The sequence below is a fragment of the Bubalus bubalis genome, chromosome 2 (assembly GCF_019923935.1).
Source record: "Bubalus bubalis isolate 160015118507 breed Murrah chromosome 2, NDDB_SH_1, whole genome shotgun sequence".
In the NCBI taxonomy this organism is placed as follows: Eukaryota; Metazoa; Chordata; class Mammalia; order Artiodactyla; family Bovidae; genus Bubalus; species Bubalus bubalis.
In genome coordinates, this window is record NC_059158.1 from 25,013,747 (window position 1) to 25,035,356 (window position 21,610).

At 51.0% G+C, this 21,610-nt stretch overlaps 2 protein-coding genes across 6 annotated transcripts; both read left to right on the forward strand.

Moving 5' to 3' along the window:
• The first annotated feature begins 3,302 nt into the window (after positions 1-3,302).
• On the forward strand, positions 3,303-15,107 carry C2 (complement C2). 5 transcript variants are annotated; one of them, XM_006041882.4, is made up of 18 exons: positions 3,310-3,500; positions 3,661-3,807; positions 4,449-4,634; positions 6,377-6,550; positions 6,631-6,732; positions 6,928-7,061; positions 8,138-8,276; positions 8,881-9,021; positions 9,812-9,901; positions 12,755-12,895; positions 13,020-13,114; positions 13,206-13,317; positions 13,435-13,600; positions 13,712-13,788; positions 13,921-14,012; positions 14,188-14,314; positions 14,472-14,521; positions 14,659-15,107. In XM_006041882.4, the coding sequence occupies exons 1-18, from the start codon at positions 3,455-3,457 to the stop codon at positions 14,827-14,829; spliced, it is 2,190 nt and encodes a 729-aa protein (XP_006041944.2). In that variant the 5' UTR covers positions 3,310-3,454; the 3' UTR covers positions 14,830-15,107. The 5 variants fall into 5 exon arrangements, 4 of the variants coding, with proteins under 4 accessions (XP_006041942.2, XP_025123411.2, XP_006041944.2 ...); XM_006041881.4 differs by having other exon boundaries at positions 3,313-3,500; positions 3,661-3,870; XR_003104242.3 differs by lacking the exon at positions 13,921-14,012 and having other exon boundaries at positions 3,303-3,500; positions 3,661-3,870; positions 14,659-14,751.
• A 414-nt stretch (positions 15,108-15,521) lies between these two features.
• CFB (complement factor B) lies at positions 15,522-21,569 on the forward strand. Its single transcript, XM_006041876.4, has 18 exons — positions 15,522-15,717; positions 15,814-16,047; positions 16,478-16,663; positions 16,808-16,981; positions 17,201-17,302; positions 17,408-17,544; positions 17,844-17,982; positions 18,306-18,437; positions 18,711-18,812; positions 18,905-19,042; positions 19,505-19,602; positions 19,741-19,858; positions 20,071-20,224; positions 20,329-20,405; positions 20,601-20,701; positions 20,801-20,933; positions 21,009-21,058; positions 21,369-21,569. The coding sequence occupies exons 1-18, from the start codon at positions 15,654-15,656 to the stop codon at positions 21,513-21,515; spliced, it is 2,286 nt and encodes a 761-aa protein (XP_006041938.1). The 5' UTR covers positions 15,522-15,653; the 3' UTR covers positions 21,516-21,569.
• Positions 21,570-21,610: the final 41 nt, after the last annotated feature.

Consider the following 21,610-nt stretch of genomic DNA (forward strand, 5'->3'; position numbering starts at 1 on the left):
ATAAACAAATAAAAAAAAACCCCACAGACTGGGTGGCTTAAACAAAAATTTATCTTCTCATAGTTCCGGAGATCAAGGTGCCACGATGGTCAGTTTCTGGTAATAGCTCTCTTCCTGGTTTGCAGGCAGTCCTTTTCACGAGGGCAGGAGGGATATACGTGTGTGGAGAGAGAGAGAGAAGAAAAGGAGGAAGGGAGAGCAGAAGGAGGGAGGGAGAAAAATTCTCTGGTGTCTCTTTAAGGACTTAAGCCTATTGGATCAGGGTCTCATCCTTATGACCTCATTTAACACACATGACCTCTTTACAGGCCATGTCATCTCCAAATATAGTTACATTGGGGGTAAGGTGTTAAACATACACATTTTGGGGGGAGGGGCTCTAATTCAGTCCATAGCAGCAGCTTTAAGAGGCACCCATAACTCAGTGGTTTAAGTATTCAGAGTGAGGATTCATGATGTCCTGATAATAAACAACCCCCTAATCTTCATTGCCACAGTGGTTTGCAAAATATGGCCCCAAATCTCTCTTATTCCAGTGTGCATGCTTCTTTGCAAGATGATTTTGCCACTCCTCACATCAAGAGGTGAAGTTTCCCCCACTTGTAAACCTGGGATAACCTCGTGATCTGCTGTGACCAATGGGATGTGGTGGAAGTGATGTCGCGTGACTTCTGAGGATAGGTCTCAAGAGACCTCGCAATGTGTGCTCTGGATCTCTTGTAATGCTGTTCTGAGACTGCCATGCTATGAGGGGCTATGGATGATAGACCACGGGTCCTGCTGTTACCCACTAAACTCAGCCCTCAGCTGACTGCAGTTGTGAGGGTGAGCCCAGGCCAGAACCATGTGGCCAATGCGCAAAATCACGAGAAACAAGAAATCATTTCTTTAAGCCCCTAAATTAGGGGGGGCATCTTTTTCCCTACTGCAGTGGTAATGCAGTGGGTTAACACAACAAGGGTTTATTTTTTTGCTCACATTGCCTATCTGCCAAGGGTCAGCATGGGTTCTGCTCTGGGTGTTACCCAGGGGTCTAGGCTGATAGAGCAATCTTCTCAAACACTGCCACGAAGAGGGAAAGAGCACGAGGAAGACTGCACAGGCTTACAAAGCTTCCATCTAGAAGTGAAGTGTTAGTTGCTCAGTCATGTCTGACTCTTTGCAACCCTGTGGACTGTAGCCCGCCAGGCTCCTCTGTCCATGGAATTCTCCAGGCAAGAATAGTGGAGTGGGTAGCCATTCCCTTCTCCAGGGGATCTTCCTGACCCAGGGATCGAACCTAGGTTTCCTGCATTTCAGGGAGATTCTTTACCGTCTGGGCCACCAGGGAATCTAGAAGTGGTATATGTCATTTATAGTCATGTTTCACTGGTCAAAGCAAGTGGATGGGGAAGTTCAAACCTACTACCTGATAGAAAGGAGACAAAGCCAGAACATCTCTAATACTTATGACTCTGAAAGTAATTTTTTTCTCTCTTGTAAAAATCTGAGCAGGTCAGCAGAACTGGTATAACATCAACACAGTGTCAGAGACCCAGGTTCCTCTATCTGTTGACTCTATTATCCCCAGGATATTGCTCTTGAATCACCATCAGGTTCATATTCCCACCCATGGGAATGGGAGTCGGCAGGGGGAGAATTCTCGCCTTTTACTTGGAAGTTACACACATCAGTTGTACTCACATACTATTGCCAGAATCTTGTCACCTGGACACTAGCTGCAAGGGAAGTTGGAAAATGTAGTCTTTAGCTGGGTGACTGTGTGTCCTGCTAAACATCTCTTACTGTAGGAGGAGGGAGAGCAGGTACTGGGTACAGAGGGAGCACCTGCAGCTCAGTCACAGCAGCAGTTTTGGGACTGCAACACCAGGGGTGTTCCTGCATTCAGCCAATTTTGTCCAAGGAACTGATTTTGTGTATTCACAACGTTCACTTGTGTACGTGCATTTCTGAGAAGTTATTTGTAAATCAAAAGAGTTTTTATAAACTTAAATGATCACTTCAGAGATGTTTCATCTTCATCTTTGACTAATATTATTATTATACTTACACCCCACATTCTTCCAGTTCATTCAACTCTTGTTTCTCCGTCAGCTCCACCAGTTCCAATGCTGTTGTGCTCCTCTACTTAAAGGAGCTCAAAAAGTGGGATGAGTTTGAAGATGTTTCAGAGGAAAGGAGGCATATCAGTGACTTGAAATTTGCAATGATACACACCTCTTGTTTATAAGGGAATTACTCCTTGTAAGCCAAGTGATATTGAATGTAGTGTTCTCAGTTCTGAAGACATTCATTATGTCATTAAACAGGTGGTGCCAGTGGTAAAGAACCTGCCTGCCAATGCAGGAGACTTAAGAGATGCAAGTTTGATCCCTGGGGTTCCAAAGAGTTGCACAGGACTGAAGCTACTTAGCATGTACCCATTGTTTGATGAATATTAAAGACTTCTGTGGGATGGGGAGGCTAACGCAGTAGCTCAGAGTTTCTTTGCTTCCTGCATGTCATACAAAATGCACATTGTAATTAAAAGTTTTATTTTTATTAATGGCTGGTAATTTAATATCTTTTTCTTTTGCTTTTAATTTGGCTGTGTTAAGTCTCCACTGAGGCATGTGGGCTCAGTAGTTGTGATGGCAAGCTTAGTTGCCCTGTGGCATGTGTGATCTTAGTTCCTCCACAAGGGATCGAACCCAAGTCCCCTGCACTGGAAGGCAGATTCTCAACCACTGGACTACCAGGGAAGTCCCTTGCACATTGCAATTTAAAGGCACATTCCAAATCTAAAAATATTTTCACTTCTTTGAATAATCAACCCAGATTTATTTTTTATAAGTTAGGGAATTTTTATCTACTGGACTTTCCTTAAAAATGTTCTCAACCTTTTTCTTGTCTCTAAGTGTTGATTTCATTTTTATCCCTAAGGGAAGAAAAAGATGGTGAATCCTCCTAGGCATCAAGAATTTTTAAGACAATTAGTTTAATCCCTTGGGGACTTATGTTGAAGAAGACAATACTAACCTAGGCTCTGAGGAAGTATTCGTAATATCCACTTGGGAAAACCCAAAAGAAAACCGAAACTTTACTTAATGCAATCTCAGTTGGTTTGTGTGCTTTAGACTATTCATGTAAGAGTGTGTGGGCACGTGTGTCTGAAAGGCAGCGGCGGTGGGGGAGCAGTGGGCATAGCCTGTGGTGCAGATCGACTGACTCTAGGGATGTGTGGAGACTAGGGAGACAGGGCCAACTTTCACCCCCTCAGCTCAGCCCCCAATCCCTGATTATGTTCCCCCCACTCCCCACCCACAACAAGGGAACATTCCCCCTTGCCACTCCCTAGTTTTCTTTCTCTGGCAGCAGATGAAGCAGCTGCTGAGCCAGCTCTGGTTTTCGGGAAGTCAGATGACCTTTTCCCTCTCCTGGTTCTCTGCCTGTCCCTGCCCCTGAGGTAGACACCATGGACCCACTGATGGCCGTCCTTTGCCTGCTGCCCCTGTACCCAGGTAGGAGCAGAGGAGAGGGGATGCTGGGGTCCTGTGGGGCCGGGCTGGTGCCACCAGACCGAGTTTCCACGTGTGAAACGGACAGCCCCTTCTGCTTTCCTTTTCTAAACCGTGCCTTCCTTCTCTGCTGCATTTCTGAGTCGTGTTCCCATGCCTGCAGGTTTGGCTACAGCCGCGCTTTCCTGCCCCAAGAACGTGAATATCTCTGGCGGCAGTTTCACCCTCAGCAACGGCTGGAACCCTGGGAGTATCCTCACCTACTCCTGCCCCCTGGGCCATTACCCATACCCGGTGGCGACAAGGCTGTGTAAGAGCAATGGACAGTGGCAAATCCCAAGATCCACTCGGTCGACAAAGGCAATCTGCAAACGTGAGGCTCCCTGCCAGCGGCCACCCTGGGGACTCCTATTTAGTTTACTCAGCATGGGGCTTAATGTGACTCTAAGGGTGGCAAAGCTCCTTTTCCACAGGGCTTTTCAAAATAGCAAGGAAATGTCTACTGCCCACAGCAAGGCGTTGGAGGCAGGCTATGATGGGGATTGTGGGGTACTAAAGCCAAGGATGATGTTTAGAGGTTTGACAATTTGCCACACGGTACTGACTGTTCAGAATGGATGCTGAATGGTCCTGGCGTCCTCTGTTTTGCTGCGTGTCACTCCTCTATTACCCACTCCTGGGACATTGGAGAACACCAAGGGAGGGACTGGGGTGGTCATAGTCCTCACGGGGCTGAGAGAAGTAACTGTTTTTAAATCTATTAGATTGAACTATGTGAAATTGCTAATATTCAACCAATTGTCAAAAGTAGCAATTTCACAGGTATCCACCTAATATTTTGACAAGCAGCTGGCTCTTGCCATGCCTCCAAGCTGAATATCACCCCCTTTGGTGTCCAGTCCAGGTGTCATCCCTCCATCCCTGTATTATCATCCCCTTCTCTCCCTCCAGCTGTTCGCTGTCCAGCCCCCGTTTCCTTTGAGAACGGTGTGTACATCCCACGGCTGGGGTCCCACCCGGTGGGCGGCAACCTGAGCTTTGAGTGTGAGGATGGCTTCACCCTGCGGGGCTCAGCTGTTCGGCAGTGTCGGCCCAACGGCATGTGGGATGGCGAGACGGCCGTGTGTGACAATGGTGGTGAGTGTCCTGACCCGTGGCTGCATGGGGGCAGGGGTCTCCCAGGAGCCCTGGAGCCAGCTATGTGCCCAGGGAGCATGTGTGGGGTCAGGGACCAGGTGTTTCTGGTACCAAAATCATAATCCTAGATTTTGGTCAATTGAGGTCTATAGTCGCACACCTCCAGCCTGTTAGGCTCCTGGCTCAAGGAAGTCGGTGCTAAGGTTTGGGTCCAGCATCAAGGCTGCAAATGCTCTGTCCACCTTTTCCCAATGCCTCCAAGCCAGGCTGGTACCTGCTCCCCCTGGGCTGTCGCAGGGAGGATGTGATGAAGGCAATCAAGTGCTGTGCTCAGCTGCCTTGCCTCTGGAGCCAGTCTGAGTTCCAAGCCCAGCTTTGATTTTGACAGCCTTTGGGGAGGTTATTTAACCTCTCTGTGCCTCAGTTTTCACACCTGTAAAATGGAGACGGTGAGAGTACTGACTGCAAGGGGTTGCCGTGTGGATCAAATGAGTTGCCTGTGGAACAGCTCCTGGAATCTGCTGACACCACATATCCTTTTGTCATGGTCATTACTGCCCTTGTGAAAGATTTAGGGCGGGGGGGCACTGCTTGACAGAAGTGGGGTTCCTGGGATTCCCTGGAGCTACGTTTGCCTGTAGGTTTTAGGAGCTTCCTAGATCACAGTTCTAAATACATAATACAGAGGACTCAGAGGTCACGAGGCGGTAGGACTGTATCCTCACCTGGAGCCCAGCTGCTGGCTTTCCAGTCACAGCCTTGATTCTTTGACAACAGCCATTTATTCAAACATAAATCTAATTCACTTGAAAATTGAGGTTGAATCTATCTAAAGTGTAGATTTTAAGTATTCACCAAAACCAAGTATCCATCATCTCAGGAGGCTCCCTCCTGTCCCCTTCCACAAGGTAACCCTCTCCTGACTTGTATCTCCATAGATTCGTTTAGCTTATTCTTACACCTCATACAAGTGGAATCAGACAGACTGTGCTCTTTCGCATCTGGTTTCCTTTATTCGACATTCTGCCTGGGAGATTTATCGATGTTTCCCTGTGTATCAGCAGTTTGTTATTTTTTTATGCTGTGTAGTTCTATTACATACTACAGTTTATCAATGCAGTCTCTTGTTGGCGAGCATTTGGCTATTTCTAGTTTTTGATTATTGTGAGTAAAGCTCTATGAACACGCTTATATGTGACTTTTGGTGCACTAGACACTTATCTCTCTTGAGTATATTATCTGGGAGTGGAGTTACTGGGTTACAGGTTGGCATCTGTTTTCTTTTAGTAGAGGCTGCAAACAGTTTCTCAATAGACCAGCAGCTCTGGTTGTCCTCTGACACCTGGAATTGCCCATCTTTTTAGTTTTAACAGTTCTGGTGGGTGTGTAGTGATGTCTCATTGTTTGCAAATGTTCTCTGTGGAGGGGTAGGCTCTTCAGCTGCCATCTTCCCTGAGGTTCTGGTATGGTACTAGCAGAGACCCTGGGTTGGGATTGGGATGTTTTAGGTGGCCATTGAGGCCACAGAGTTCTAAACCTTTCCCCTACTTCAGGTTTTTCCATCTGCACCCCGGGGAAGCACAGGTATGATGTCTCCCAAGGGAGAGGCCAAGGGACCCGCAGAGGCCCTGAGGGTTTCCAGAGGAAGAAGAGCCTAGGAGAGGGTGGGCCAGCCAGGTCCGGAGTCCGGAGGCTGAGGAAGCGAGTCCCTGTTCACCTCCATCTTCCTTTGTTCTTCGCAGCCAGTCACTGCCCCAACCCGGGCATTTCCGTGGGTGCAGTGCGGACCGGGTCTCGCTTCGGCCTTGGGGACAAGGTCAGATACCGCTGCTCCTCAAATCTGGTGCTGACAGGGTCTGCGGAGCGCGAGTGCCAGGACAACGGGGTCTGGAGTGGGACGGAGGCCATCTGCCGCCGTGAGTAGCAGCTCTGACCCTGCGGACACTGCTGGGCCCCGACCCCCGGGCCCAGCTGACCCCATCGGCTCTCCCCACAGAGCCCTACTCCTACGACTTTCCTGAGGATGTGGCCCCCGCCCTGGGCACCTCCTTCTCCCACTTACTTGCAACCACCAATCCCATCCAGCAGAAGAAGAAAGGTGAGTGCTTGAGGTGGGCGTGGCAGGGGAGGGGCGGGAGCAGGGGCGGGGCAAGCTTGGGGGCGGAGCAGGAGCCTCCTGTGGGCTCACTGGGGCTGAGATGACTAGAGGCGAGGCAGAGGGGTTTGATCGCCTTGGCTAGAGAGCAGGTGAGCGGTGGAGGTCTGAATCTCCCCCCTTTCGCATTTCTCCCAGAAAACTTGGGCCGCAAAATACAAATCCAGCGTTCCGGTCACCTGAACCTCTACCTGCTCCTGGACGCCTCTCAGAGTGTGTCCAAAGATGACTTTGAAATCTTCAAGGACAGCGCCTCCCGCATGGTGGACAGGGTCAGGAAATAGGAGCCTGCGGATATCGGCTGCCTTCCTGCACTGTCTCTGTCTCCTTCCCTTCTCAGAATCCCATTCGCAACCCACTTCCTCCAAGAAGTCTTCCCAGATTATACACATGCCATGGATCATGAATTTAGAGGATACTATTTTTCATTCCACAAACACTGTTGGGGTACCTACTATATGTCAACCACTATTCTGGCTCCTGGGAGACCACAAAGCTGAACGAGGCTGAGATCCCACTTTTCGGGAATTCTAGAACAGTGGTCTTCACGAAGGGGTACCCAAAACAGTCTGTGGGGGTGTGTGTGGCAGAAAAATACTAGTAATCATGTGGAATAACTGTAATTTAACTGAAATGAAGAACTTAATAGTTTCCTTTTAAAATTTTACTCTTTTCCATACATTTTAAAATGTGTACAATATATCTGAACAATGATACATTTTATGAGTATACTTTATAAATACATATACCTATATTGAGGTATGTGCTCAGAATGTTTCTGCTGACAGAATGCATAAACAGAAGAGTTTGGAAATCCCTGGTTTACATTTCTTGCCAGGACTTTGCTTGGGAATTATGCTTTTCACAATAGTTTTTGTAGTTATGTGTTTTCCCTCCCTGCTCCATTGGAAAGAAGGCAGCTTTTGTGCTCCTTAGTTTCTCTCTTCAGATGTAAAGTTAAGTAAGCCACTAAGCCATGAGGCTATAAAATGCTACAGGCAAGTGCCGATAGGTTTGAATTCCTCCTCCATCTTTCACCAGTGGTGTGATCGGGGGCAAGGTAACAAGTCTCAGCATCCTCGTCTATATAATAGGGACCATCACGACCCCTCACATCATTGATATGAGGATTAAATGCAGAGTGAACCTGTCAAACAGAGGAGAGGACCAACAACTGTCAGTTTCCTGGCTTCCTTAAGCAGCCACCTCCCAGGAAGGGATTCTCCATGGGCCTTGACTCTGTCGATCTCTGTCTAGGCTCTCTGTCTCCTCCAGGGTCCATTGCTGGCTCTCTTACCATCTTTTTTTCGGTCTGGGGGCCCTTCACCCTTTCACTTGCCCTTCACAGATCTTCAGCTTTGAGATCAAGGTTAGTGTCGCCATCATCACTTTTGCATCAAAGCCCAAAATCATCATGTCTGTCTTGGAAGACAGATCCCGGGATGTGACTGAAGTGGAGAACAGTCTGAGAAATATCAACTATAAAGGTATGATGCCATCAAATGAAGGTCATGGGAGTGGCAGTAGAGGATGGGCTCTTTGTGCCTTCAGAGATTCTGGATAAGTTCCAGAGAGAGGCCTCTTGGTGGCATTCAGGTCCCAGGGTTCTGGGCCTAAGGTTCCTTAGATTGGGGTGGCTTCCAAGTCAGGCTCATGGTTGGGGAGTTGCAGCTCCTACCAACACCTGGCTTGTTCACACATGCTATGTGTCTAAAAGCATCGTGCAGGTCTTCAGCTCCTCCCTGAACCACATGGTCTGGTTTTCATAGTTTCCTCATGTCATTATGAAACTACCTGGGTGGTAGGTAGCAGCTGGTTGAAACAATCCACTTTCTTTGGAAACCCCATCTTCAAATCCTGGGCTTTTAGAATGACCTTTAGTGCTGTTATGCAATGAGCATTCTAAAGGGAAAGGTTTGAAATATTTGAACGGGCAATGATGCCAAATCTCTAACTGAATATCAAAGGTCTGTCTTTATCAAATCAATTGATAATTGCATTTCCAGTGTTTGGGGAAAATAAAGTGATTCCCTTCTCCCAAGTGGTAAGTGGAAAGTTTCTAAGAGAGCTTTTCATCTTCACATATTCCAGACCATGAAAATGGAACTGGGACCAACATCTACGAGGCCCTCCATGCTGTCTATATAATGATGAATAACCAAATGAATCGGCCCCATATGAACCCAGGGGCCTGGCAGGAAATCCGACATGCCATCATCCTTCTGACAGATGGTAGGTATTGTTGTCTCTGTGAGTGAGCCTGGCACCGTGGAAGGAGCAGCAATGTGGGATCAGAAGACCTGCCTTCTGGTTCTCCCTCTGCCATGTCAGGCCTTGGTTTCTTATTTCTAAAGTAGAAACAACGTTGATGATGACGGTAATGACACCACGACAATTATTGATAATGGAAGCTGCCCTCTTTTCTGTATATAGTTTATTTGTTTATTTTTTGGCTGCATCGCATGGCATGTGGATCTTAGTTCTCCGACCAGGGATCAAACCTGAACCCCTGGCAGTGGAAGTGCAGAGTCTTAACCGTTGGTCCTCCAGGGAAGTCCCCTTACACAATTTTTACGAAGAGCAATAAGTACTTTGTGTAAAAGTGCTTTATGATCATGTGTTTGTTGTTGCCACCTGGGAGGTCACCTAGAGGGAGTTGGGTGGGAGGTGTGCAGCAGTGATGTTGAGGTCCATGGATGAAAGGCAGATTGGGTAGTGGATCAGGGCTCTGCCATTTATTTTAATTTTGCCCAAATCACACAGCTCCTCTAGAAATCAAATTTTGTATCTATAACATGAGGAGACCCACACTTACAGGGGCTGCACGAGAATCAAATGAGATAAAGTATTAAGATGCCCCTGACCCAGTGCTAAAGAATTTCTGTGAAGAATGTATCTCGAAACTCCAGCAGGGAGTGTAAGTGTTGAGGCTCCCAGGGTGAATGCCTCCCTACTTCTCCAGGGCTGAGGGGATCGTGCTGCTTCCATCTTAATGAACAATTCTTTTCCCTCCTTCATCCAGGAAAGTCCAACATGGGCGGCTCTCCCAAGGTGGCTGTTGACAATATCAAAGAAGTCTTGAACATCAACCAGAAGAGGAAAGACTATCTGGGTGAGCCTTTGCCCCCGCCCTGCCACAATCTGTGCTCTCTGCAGAGGACCCAAGGCCCATAGCCAGGAGTTTCAGCATCTTGGCTATATTTCTCTGCATTTCATTTTTTTTTTGGGGTTGCACTGTACACAGCATGAGGGATCTTAGTATCTTGACCAGGGATCAAACCCACACCCCCTGCAGTAGAAGCGCAGAGTCTTAACCATTTGACCGCCAGGGAAGTCCTCGGCTGTATTTCTATCGAGACCCCAGGCTGTGTTGTTCTGTATGCAGTCAGCCAAGGATCACACTGAAGAGTTTGTAGTCAAACTACAAACCTTGAGTTTGTGGTTTCAACCTTGGGTTCATCTTTGACTGGCTGTGGGTCATTTCTTTACTTGTAAGGAGGATACAGGACAAGGACCTACCTCAGGCCAGTAAGGGCAAATGCTCAAACATTATCTGGTACAGAGAAACTCACGTCAATGTTGTTTTCATTCACCAGCTTTTGTTCCACAAACCTCTCCAGGAAGAAAAGGTCTGGAATCCTTGTGGGGACTGTCTCTGGCCTTTTCTCCATGAGTGCAGTTAACTAAGGCTTTGGCAGTTGCAGTCTCTAAAACAACAGTTCCTCTAATTCAGATAAACAAAAATTGCTCTCACCTTTGACCAGAAAAGAACTTCAAAGAGAAATGCTTCAGATAAGGGGTAGCAGCTTGTTTTGAGGTCCCAAGTTTTACTTCCCCCTTGGGTTCTCTCTTTTCTGCTCATGCCACCCATTCCACCTGCCCCTTGAGGGTAAGCAGATTTCTTTGGGAAAACCCTTGCCTAAGGAAGGCAAAATCCAAACTTTACTCCCTAACTCCTTAGCATCACTGGGCCAGAGTTAAATGCTTGAAAACACCTTAAAAAGAGGCAGGAACCTTGGGGAAATAGAGAAAACACATTGCTATTGTTCAGTCACTCAGTTCTGTCCGACTCTTTGTGACACTGTGGACTGCAGCATGCCAGGCTTCTCTGTCCTTCACCACCTCCTGGAGTTTGCTCAAACTCATGTCCATTGAGTTGGTGATGCTATCCAACTATTTCATCCTCTGTTGTCCCCTTCTCCTCCTAACCCTCAATCTTTCCCAGCATCGGGGTCTTTACCAAAGAGTCAGCTCTTTGAATCAAGCTGCCAAAGTATTGGAGCTTCAGGTTCAGTCCTTCCAATGAATATTTAGGACTGATTTCCTTTAGGATTGACTGGTTGGATCTCCTTGCAGTCCAAGGGACTCTCAAGAGTCTTCTCCAACACCACAGTTCAAAAGCATCAATTCTTCAGCGAAAACACATGGGATGTGATAATCGTCCAGCTCCCACTGTAACTGCATAAAAGGACTATGAGGGGTATAAAGGGTGGGAGAAGGCTAGACTTGGTGGCCACTCTGGGGCAGTTCTGACTGGCACCCACACTGGCTCAGAGGTTGGTGTGGATGGTCGTGTGGATCCAGGTCCTCCAATGGGAAGAGGTGGCTTCAAGCCCTTCTCCCAGAGCCAGCATTTTGTAGAGGATGACCAGATCTGAAGCTGGGCCTCCATGCTGCATCATGAGTTCTTTTTCATTCATTTATTCATTTAAAAGTCCTCACCGAGAGCCTGTTTTGGGCCAAGCACCACTCTAAGAATACAGCTGTAAACAAACAGAGGAAAATGCCTGTTTCGTGGGGCTGTCATTCTGGAAGGGGGCGATATATTAGTTTCTTAGGGCTGTGGCAACAAAGGGTACGAATTTGGGTGGCTTGAAACAACAGAGACGTATTCTCTCATGCTCAGGAAGTAGGAAGTCCAAAATCAAGGCATCAGCAGGGCCATGCTCCAGCCAGAACCTCCGAGAATCCTTCCTTACCTTGTCCAACTTCAGGTGGCCCCAGGCAGTCCTTAGCTTGGGGTTAAGTCACTCACTCAGTTGTGTCTGACTCTTTGCAACCCTGTGGACTGTAGCCCATCAGACTCCTCTGTCCATGGGATTCTCCAGGCAAGAATACTGGAGTGGGTTGCCATTTCCTTCTCCAGGGGATTTTCCCGACCCAGGGATCGAACCCAGGTCTCCCGCATTGCAGGCAGATGCTTTAACCTCTAAGCCACCAGGGAAGACAGGATTACCCAATCTCTGCCTCTCTTCACATCACTGTCTTCCCTGAAGGTATCTCTGTGACGTCACATGGTTCTCCGTGTTGGCGTTTGGGTTTCCACATTCTTATAAAGGTGTCAGATTCATCTTTCCCTCCCTTTCCCCATCCAGCGAGACTTCACTTTAACTGATTGTATCCGCAAGGACACTATTTCCAAATATATATGAGCATATTCACAGGTCCTGGGGGTTAGGACCTGAACATACCTTTCGAGAAGACATAATTCTACCCACTTCAGGCATTACAGAAAATAAATAAGGAAGCTATATGGCACAGTAGAGGGTGACATGCACAGAGGTATAAAGTTAAGCAGAAAAGAAATCGAGATGTCTGGGTCATTGCAGTTTTACACAAGGAGGCCACAGCACGCCTCCTGCGATGGTGACATTTGAATCAAAGCTTAGAAATGTAAGAGAGTGAGGCATGTGGGAAGCCTGGGGTAGGAGTGAACCAGGCAGGGACAAAGCTCGTGCAAAGGCCCTGAGGTGGGAGTGTATTTCAGGAACTTCAAGAGGTTGTGTGACTGGAAGAGACTGAAGGGGAGGAGTGGTAGGAAATGAGGTCAGATAGGTAGTGGAGGGGAGGGGAGGGCATCCCGCTCACGTAGGGCTTCGTGGGACACAGCGAGTTCCCAACTACAGCTTCCTGTGCTGCGGGATAGCCACTCACTGTGAGATTCTGCTAATTCCCTCCCCCTCAGACATCTATGCCATCGGTGTGGGCAGCCTTCAGGTGGACTGGAAAGAACTGAATAACCTGGGGTCCAAGAAGGACGGCGAGAGGCACGCCTTCATTCTGAAGGATGTACAGGCACTGAGCCAGGTCTTCGAGCACATGCTGGGTGAGTGCACTTCCCCCTCTCTGGAGGGGGTGGCCAGTGTGGAGCCGGCTGAGGTTCCCGGGATGGCACCTGCTCACATTGCCCCTCACCGGCCTCCTTCACCATCTGCTCCTCACACCCACAGATGTCTCCCAGCTCACAGACCCCATCTGTGGGGTAGGGAACATGTCTGCCAATGCCTCTGCCCAGGAGAGGACACCCTGGCACGTCACTATTAAGGTACCCAGAAAGAGGGATGGGGCTTGGATCCCAGAGGTGCGGCCGTGAGCCAGAGACATAGCAGTCCCTGAGATTACCTGTCCCCCTGCAGCCCAAGAGCCAGGAGACCTGCCGGGGGGCCCTCATCTCCGACCAGTGGGTCCTGACAGCTGCTCACTGCTTCCGCAATGCCGAGGACCACACGCTGTTGAGGGTCAGTGTGGGTAAGGAAGGGCCCCCACCAGATTCCCGATCCCCTGGGCAGAGCTCCCACCCCTTGTTCCCAGCCTCTGGCCCCTTCAGGAGCCCTGGTCCAGCCTAATCTGCTACTTTGTTTCCAGGGGATCCCAACTTTCAGGGGAGCAAAGAATTCCAAATTGAGGAGGCAGTGATCTCCCCAGGCTTCAATGTCTTTTCCAAGAAGAGTCAGGGAATCCCAGAGTTCTATGGCGATGACATTGCTTTGCTAAAGCTGACCCAGAAAGTGAAGATGTCCACCCATGCTAGGTGCAGGGGTCTGGGATGGGAGGGCACCCTCTATAGGGGAGGGTGTCCTGGGGAGCCCTGGAGGAGGGGACACCAAGGATGGGCCTCTGTGACCCTGGCCCTTCTCCTCAGGCCCATCTGCCTCCCCTGCACGGTGGGGGCCAACCTGGCTCTGCGGAAACTCCCAGGCAGTACCTGCCGAGATCATGGTGAGCGCTGGACTCGGTGCTGGAGGGACTGGCACCAAGGCTTGGGGGGTGATATCATGGGCTGTGCTGCAGTCCCCAGGTCAGGATGCTGGGTAAAGGGACCAGCACTGACATCCTTGTCCTTGACTGCAGAGAAGGAGCTTCTGAACCAAGTGAGCATTCCCGCTCATTTTGTGGCTTTGAACGGGGATAAGCTGAATATTAATCTCAAGACAGGGTCAGAGGTGAGGGTCTCAGGTTCTGGATGCTGTTGAGGGTGGGGATGGGATTTCTTTCTGTAACCCCTAGCTCTGGCTGCTTTCTACCTCTGACCCCAAGTCATCCCTCCTCCTGGGCCTAGCAAGCCCTGCCCTGGGCTTGCTCACTCCATCCTTGTGTCCTCTTCTGCCCCTCCTGCAGTGGACAAACTGTGTCAAGGTCGTCCTCGAAGACAAAACCACGTTCCCCAACCTGACAGATGTCAGAGAGGTGGTGACAGACCAGTTCCTATGCAGTGGGACCCAGGGGGATGACAGTCCCTGCAAGGGTGAGCCCCTCCTCCGCCCACTTTCCATCCCCAACCCCCACCCTGGAGTCCAGATTCCCCGGGGAAGGCCACTGATGTCCCTTGTGGCCAGCATGCACGCCATGATGCAGCGGTGATGGTTGGCAGGATGACAGTCTCTGTCCCTCCTTTCTGGTAGGAGAATCTGGAGGAGCAGTTTTCCTTGAGCGGAGACTCAGGTTTTTTCAGGTGAGAAGGGAGAAGTTTGCAGGACTGGAGTCACGGGATCTTGGCCTTGTTGGGGGATGAGGCAGACCTTTGAAGGACTTAAGGAGGTTGGGGCTGGGACAGGGGAAGCCCCCCACTCCAACCTTTCCCTCTTCTAGGTGGGCCTGGTGAGCTGGGGTCTCTACAACCCCTGTGGCAGCTCCAGTAAGAACTCCCGCAAACCTGCGCCCCATGGCAAGGTCCCGCGAGATTTCCACATCAACCTCTTCCGCCTGCAGCCCTGGCTCAGGCAGCATCTGGAGGGCATCCTGAACTTTGTGCCCCTCTAATCTTGGCCACCGAGCCCTCTGCTGACCTGCCAGGACCTGCTGTCTCTCCAGTCTCCTACCTCTGAATGCCCACCCTCAGCCTCCAGGACCCATCCGCACTCCTTGCTCTGAACACATCCCCGCCTCCAGGATCCCGGGGCAGAGGCACATTCACACTAGGGAATCCCCAGTGCTCCTGCCAGTGCTGACCCCACCCTCTGCTGTACTTGGCTCACTCTCCTTCTCCTTACATAGGAAATTACCCAGTTATGAAATTAATAAAAAGCCAGTGATCCCCACATCTGTCTGTGCCTCTGCCTAGGGGCTGGCCTGGGAGGGGAGAGAAAGGCCAGAATGATTCCAGGAACCGCCAAGAAGACAGGTCAGAGACCTTGCTGGACAAACAGTGGCTGAACTCTGCTCCGTAACAGAGTCAGCAGCGTGGGGCGAAGGGAGGGGGGTGCGGCGCGCAGTGTGGACCTTATATCTAGTCCCCAAGGGGAGGTCTGGGCTTGTTGGACAGGACCAGGGGCGGAGAGGAGGTGTTGACTGGCTGAGTCCTGGACCTTGGGGAGCCAAAGGTGGAGTTTTTGCAGTTTCTGTTTCCTTGACTGGCAGCTCAGTGGGGCCCTCCCCGCTTGGACATTCCGGAAAGTGATGTGGGTAGGGAGGGTGGGGTGAACAGCAGGTGCCAGAACAGGATTGCATAAAAGGCTGGAGGTTGTGGGGGGCAGGGGAAGGGAGTGTGACTAGGCTCAGGTCTAAAGTTTCAGCTTGGCCATCAAGCCAAGCAGACTTGCAGCAGAAGCCAGGAGAGGCCCTCCTGCCCCCAGCCCCAGGTCACCATGGGGATTGGTCACAACCCCCGACTCTGCCTGGTACCCTTGATCCTGGGCCTCTTGTGTGGAGGTAAGTGAGATCACAGCCCCCCTCCCTCCACTCCTGCTTCCCCCACGATCCGTCCTCAGCCTTGTGAGGCTGGGCCTCACCAACTTTTCTCTTTAGGTGTGGGCATGACGCCACTGCCTGAGGCCGGGCCCCAAAGCCCCTGCTCTCTGGAGGGAGTAGAGATCAAAGGTGGCTCCTTCCGGCTTCTCAAGGCGGGCCAGGTGCTGGAGTACTTATGTCCTTCTGGCTTCTACCCATACCCCACGCAGATTCGCACCTGCAGATCCACAGGGTCCTGGAGCACCCTGCAGACTCAAGACAGAAAGATTGTCAAGAGGGCTGAATGCAAAGGTTTGAGGGCAGTGAGGATGGGCATGGGCTGGCTGTGGGACAGAGCAGGTGGCAGCCAAGGTCCAGACTTGGATAAGTCTAGGCTTGAGTGGAGACCAGGCAGGCTGACAAGTTGGGCTGAGCTGGTCAGAGCTGAGCGAGGGTTGGAGGTGGGATGGAGAGAGAAGGAAGGGGAGCTAGACTTTACTAAGCATTTACCCTGTGTCAGGCAGTCCCAGCAGTTCAAAGAACACTTAGAAATGGGGAGGGGGAAGCAGCAGTACTCCTTATGGGTGGAGGTTCCTCCAGGGGTTGAAGGTAGTAGCTATCCTGTGAGGCCCAGAAGTGATATTTCTCAGTGACAGGGTCCCTGAGACCAGAGGGTTATCCTAACGGGCAGCCCTTCCCTTCCAGTAACTTCTACTTGGTCTCCACCCCTTTGCCCCCAAAGCAATTCGCTGTCCCAGACCACAGGATTTTGAGAATGGGGAGTACTGGCCCCGGGCTGCCTACTACAATTTGAGCGATGAGATCTCTTTCCGCTGCTATGATGGCTACAGTCTTCGGGGCTCTGCCAATCGCACCTGCCAGGGGAATGGTCGGTGGGATGGGGAAACGGCCATCTGTGATGATGGAGGTGAGAATCGCCCCCCTGTCCACAACAGCTCCTTCTCCCTGACCATCCGCAGCCTGAGGAACCAGTGCCACAGCTCTCGGTGCTCTGCCTTGCCCTTTGGGCCCCAGGCTTTGGCCCTCACCAGTGTGTCTTACACTTCTGCAGCGGCATACTGCCCCAACCCAGGCATCCCCCTTGGCACGAGGAAGGTGGGCAGCCAGTACCGCCTTGAAGACCGTGTCACCTACTACTGCAACCGGGGGCTCACTCTACGTGGTTCCGAGCAGCGAACATGCCTGGAAGGTGGCTCTTGGAGTGGAACGGAGCCTTCCTGCCAAGGTGACCCTTATCTGTACCCTCAAGTCAGACCCTGCTCTCCCATCCGCACATCCCCTCAGGAGCGCACTGCCTTCTCTTGCTGCCACCATCCAGCTCCTTCCTCCCTTCTCTAAATCTCCCTGAAGAACTTCTGAGCCCTTCCCGCCCCGGAAGCCCACCATCTCCTGTCAGTGTCCCTGACCCTCCCAGACATTTGACCTGTTCTCTGACCTCTCCCAGACTCCTTTATGTACGACACTCCTGCAGAGGTGGCCGAAGCTTTCCTGTCTTCCCTGACAGAGACCATAGAAGGAGTTGATGCCGAGGATGGACATAGCCCAGGTTTGAAGGCAGAGAGGGGAGGCGGGGCGGGGAGTTGGGCATGGGGTGGAGAAGGGGCAGGAGACCTCTTTGTTCTGGAGCCTGAGCCTCTCTGGTGGCATCCAGGGGAACAACAGAAGAGAAAGATTGTCCTGGACCCCTCAGGCTCCATGAACATCTACCTGGTATTGGATGGATCAGACAGCGTGGGGGCCCACAACTTCACAGGGGCCAAGAATTGTCTCAGAGATTTCATCGAGAAGGTGGGGCCCCCTCCCCTTGAAGGTGGGAACCCTGAAAGGACCTCACTGCCCTGCCAGGACTAGTTCCCAGATACTCCCAGCCCCTCGGAGCCACAGGGTCCCAGAAAATCTCCAGGTCCTATTGTGTCCTTTCCTTTTACTTGACCTTTAACCTGGACTCCTCCATGACCCCAGGGTGATGAGTCAGTCCTTGAGTCTCTTACTAAGGACTTTCCTATCTGTCTCAGCCCAGCTGCTGAATTCTCCCAACCGTATATTCTACTTTTGATGCTGTGACCTATTGTTCCCCTCGCCCACAGGTGGCAAGCTATGGGGTGAAGCCAAAATATGGTCTAGTGACATATGCCACAGAACCCAAAGTTTTGATCAGAGTGTCCGACCCAAAGAGCAGCGAAGCAGACTGGGTCACAGACCAGCTCAACCAAATCAACTACGCAGGTCAGAAGTCAGGGAAGGGTGGGAGGTTCACTTTGGGGTCAGAGAGGTCTGAAGTTTCAGGAGTGTTGTGGGGAGGGTGTAGTGAGACCATTTGGTGGGGCAGGGAGGACTACTTTTTAATCCACGGTTGGACAGCAGGGTCATTGGAAAACGGGGTTTGGTGGGAACCCTTTGGAACTGAGAGGGGCACTTTGTTGTCAAAGAAAGGACAGTGGGGTGACAACTCAAGTTGACAGATATGGGAGCCCAGTTGCCGCTGGACCTCTGGGGTCAAGGACGGGTTGGGAGACCAGGCGAGGTGATGACACCTTCACTGTTTACAGATCACAAGTTGAAGGCAGGGACCAACACCAAGAGGGCTCTCCTGGAAGTGTACAACATGATGAGCAGGGAAGTAAACCAATTCAAAGACACCTGGAACCGCACGCGCCACGTCATCATCATCATGACTGACGGTAAGACGGGCTTTTCCCCTGCCTGACTCCCCACCCTCTCAAGCCAGCCCGTGGCCCTGAGTCCACGTGTAACAACGGACTTGTGGTGGGGGATGGCGTGCTGCTCTTCCTTGTGCCTTTACAAGGAGGGACCCTCCACTCCGTGATCTCTCACTCATGATCTCCTCTCCAACCTGCTCACTCAGCCCTGTATGTCATTCCTTCCAGCCTCTTTGTCTTCCTGGACCCTCTTCCTTCATGTCTCCCCACCCTCATGGTCTGTTTCTCCTGCAGGTTTGCACAACATGGGTGGGGATCCAGTCACTGTCATTCACGATATTCGGTACTTGCTAGACATTGGTAGAAATCGCAAAAACCCCAGGGAGGATTATCTGGGTGAGTTTTACTGCCTAGGACCCAGCACCCCACTTTACTAGCTTCTTGCCTGCACCAGGGCCAAGACTCTCACTCTGTTTTTTCTCTCTCAGACATCTATGTGTTCGGGGTTGGACCTCTAGTGAACCAAGAGAATATCAATGCTTTGGCTTCCAAGAAGGATAAAGAGAAACACGTGTTCAAACTCCAAGGCATGGAAAACCTGGAGGATGTTTTCGTCCAAATGCTTGGTAGGAAGCTATGGAAGGCTATAAGGACATGGTCAGGAAACTCAGCTCTCCCCAGACCCCTCAAGGTCACTCATTCTTCCACTCCTCCTAAAGCCCTGGAAAGTCTGGAAGCCCGTTCTCTCCTCCTCTACCTCCAGGTCACTATTCTTGCTTCCTGGTACTTTTCACTCCCTGATCTCAGAATCACGAGTTCTGAAATGATGCTGAGACCTTTCTCAAGTCCCTCCTTTTACAGATATGGAAGCTGGGGCCAACAGAGGTCAAGAAATGGCAAGTTAGCAGGAGTTGGGCCTGAAAATGCCCAGGTCTCTGAGCTTAGTCCCATGATTCCAATGGTTCCTTGCCTTCCCTTCCCTCTTTTGGGCATCTGTTCCCCACAGACACACTGGCCTCCCTCCGCAAGACAGCTGCCATTTGGAAATGAACTGTCCCAGCTTTTAGCACAATCTCCTTTCTTGTCAGATGAAAGCCGGACACTGGGTCTCTGTGGCATGGTTTGGGAGCACAGGGATGGTAATGCCTACCACAAGCAACCGTGGCAGGCCAAGATCTCAGTGACTGTAAGTGCAGTGTCCTGCTGGTGGGAACTTAGGGGAGGGGAGGTCAGGGGGAAATGAAGGTTGGAGGAAGGGCAAGGCACTCTTGATCAGACTGTGAGATTTGTGAAAGCTGAGCTTTCCCTCTGCTGCTGTCCCCAGCGCCCTTTGAAGGGGCATGAGAGCTGTATGGGTGCTATTGTGTCTGAGTACTTTGTGCTGACGGCTGCACACTGTTTCACTGTGGATGATGAGAAACACTCAATCAAGGTCAGCCTGGGTAAGGATGCAACCCATCACTTCTGAGCTTCTGCGGTGCCCTCTGGGCCACACTGCCTCCAGGGCCCACTTTCCACCTGTCCTCATCGCAACCCTTCCCTTGCATGCTGGACCAGTTAGGGATGGGGAAGATTTGGGTTAGGGATGACATGCAGGCAGGAGGCTGCCTACACAGATTTCAGTGGTCTAGAGGGACCCCTTCTTGTACTTCAGGAGAAAAGAAGAAGGAGTGGGAGGTAAAAGAAATCCTATTTCATCCGAAGTACGACCTCAATGCAAAAAAAGCAAAAGGCATTCCTGAGTTTTATGACTATGACGTGGCCCTCATCAGGCTCAAAGAGAAGCTCAAGTATGAGACCACCATCAGGTGAGCCATCTGGATTCTGAGAGAAAAGGCTGGGAGAGGCAGAACTGAGACGGGAGCAGGCCCAGGGTTCACGATCCTTGAATTTCCCCATCTCTCCTCAACAGGCCCATTTGTCTCCCCTGCACTGAGGGATCGATTCAAGCCTTGAGGCTTCCAAGGTCAACCACATGCCAGCAACAGAGTAAGAGACGTTCAGGGAGAGCAGCTTGTTAAGGGTGAAGTTCTGAGACAAGGAAGGGATGAGGGGGAGGGAGAGCAGGTGATGCCCGGCCCAGCCTCCGGCTCACAGGAAGGAGTGGAGGGCCACTCAATGACAAGCACGAGGCGGGGAGGGGAGGGAGAGTGCTGCAATGACCCAGTCTATCCATCTGTAAAGTGCAAGAGCTACTCCCTGCAAAGGACATCGAAGCTCTGTTTGTGTCTGAGTCTAAGAAGACCCTGACTCGGAAGGCAGTCTACATCAAGAATGGGGACAAGGTGAGGAATGTGGGATCCTGAGTTCCTTTAGGCCCCAGTCCTTCCTAAGCAAGCTTTGTTCCTCACGCCTCTCTCCACACTTCCCCATCTCACCTACAGAAAGCCAGCTGTGAGAGAGATGCTCTACGCGCCCCAGGTTATGAAAAAGTCAAGGACGTCTCTGAGGTAGTCACCCCCAGGTTCCTCTGCACTGGAGGTGTGGATCCCTATGCTGACCCCAACACTTGCAAAGGTGAGAGAAGGCTCTTTGGTTGTGATGTGAGTTCTGAGGCCTAAGTCTTTCCCTACAGCATCTCCTCCCCTGCAGGTGATTCTGGTGGCCCCCTGATTATTCACAAGAGGAGTCGCTTCATTCAAGTGAGTCTTCTCTTTCCTTTCTCTGGAGAGATGCTGAGTGGTCAGCGTGGGCCCCCAAACAGGAAAGCTCACTGCATGTGGCTGAAAGAGGTGGGGGGTGGGGCAGAGCCTGCCTCACCTTCAGACTCTTCCTTGAACTGGCCAATTCAGGGCCATGTGTCTGGTCTGTGTGCCAGGGGACAGAACTGAACTGGGTCCCTAGTCTAGTCCTCCCAGGTCAGGTCACTTCAGAGGCAACTGGCAGTAGTTGTGCTTCCTGGGATTAAGGAGTTCTACCAAATGATTCCTGGCAACCCCTCGCTCTCTCCAGGTTGGCGTGATCAGCTGGGGCGTCGTGGACGTTTGCAAGCGGCCACAGCAAGTACCTGGTTATGCTCGAGACTTTCACATCAACCTCTACCAGGTGCTGCCCTGGCTCAAGGAAAAACTCCAAAATGAGGATCTGGGTTTTCTATAAGGGGTTTCCTGCTGGAAAGGGGCATGAGACCAAATTAAAACAGCTGCGACAACACCTGTGTTCAAGATCCTTTTGGGGTAAAGGAGTGGGGAGCG

Excerpts from the sequence above, each read along its gene's own strand:
- C2 (XM_006041880.4), top strand. The coding sequence starts at position 3,455 with ATGGACCCACTGATGGCCGTCCTTTGCCTGCTGCCCCTGTACCCAG. Across the intron at positions 6,733-6,927 it reads CATCCAGCAGAAGAAGAAAG|AAAACTTGGGCCGCAAAATA; the intron begins GTGAGTGCTTGA and ends CATTTCTCCCAG. Across the intron at positions 13,115-13,205 it reads CCTGGCACGTCACTATTAAG|CCCAAGAGCCAGGAGACCTG; the intron begins GTACCCAGAAAG and ends GTCCCCCTGCAG.
- CFB (XM_006041876.4), top strand. The coding sequence starts at position 15,654 with ATGGGGATTGGTCACAACCCCCGACTCTGCCTGGTACCCTTGATCCTG. Across the intron at positions 16,048-16,477 it reads CAAGAGGGCTGAATGCAAAG|CAATTCGCTGTCCCAGACCA; the intron begins GTTTGAGGGCAG and ends TTGCCCCCAAAG. Across the intron at positions 17,545-17,843 it reads TCAGAGATTTCATCGAGAAG|GTGGCAAGCTATGGGGTGAA; the intron begins GTGGGGCCCCCT and ends CCTCGCCCACAG.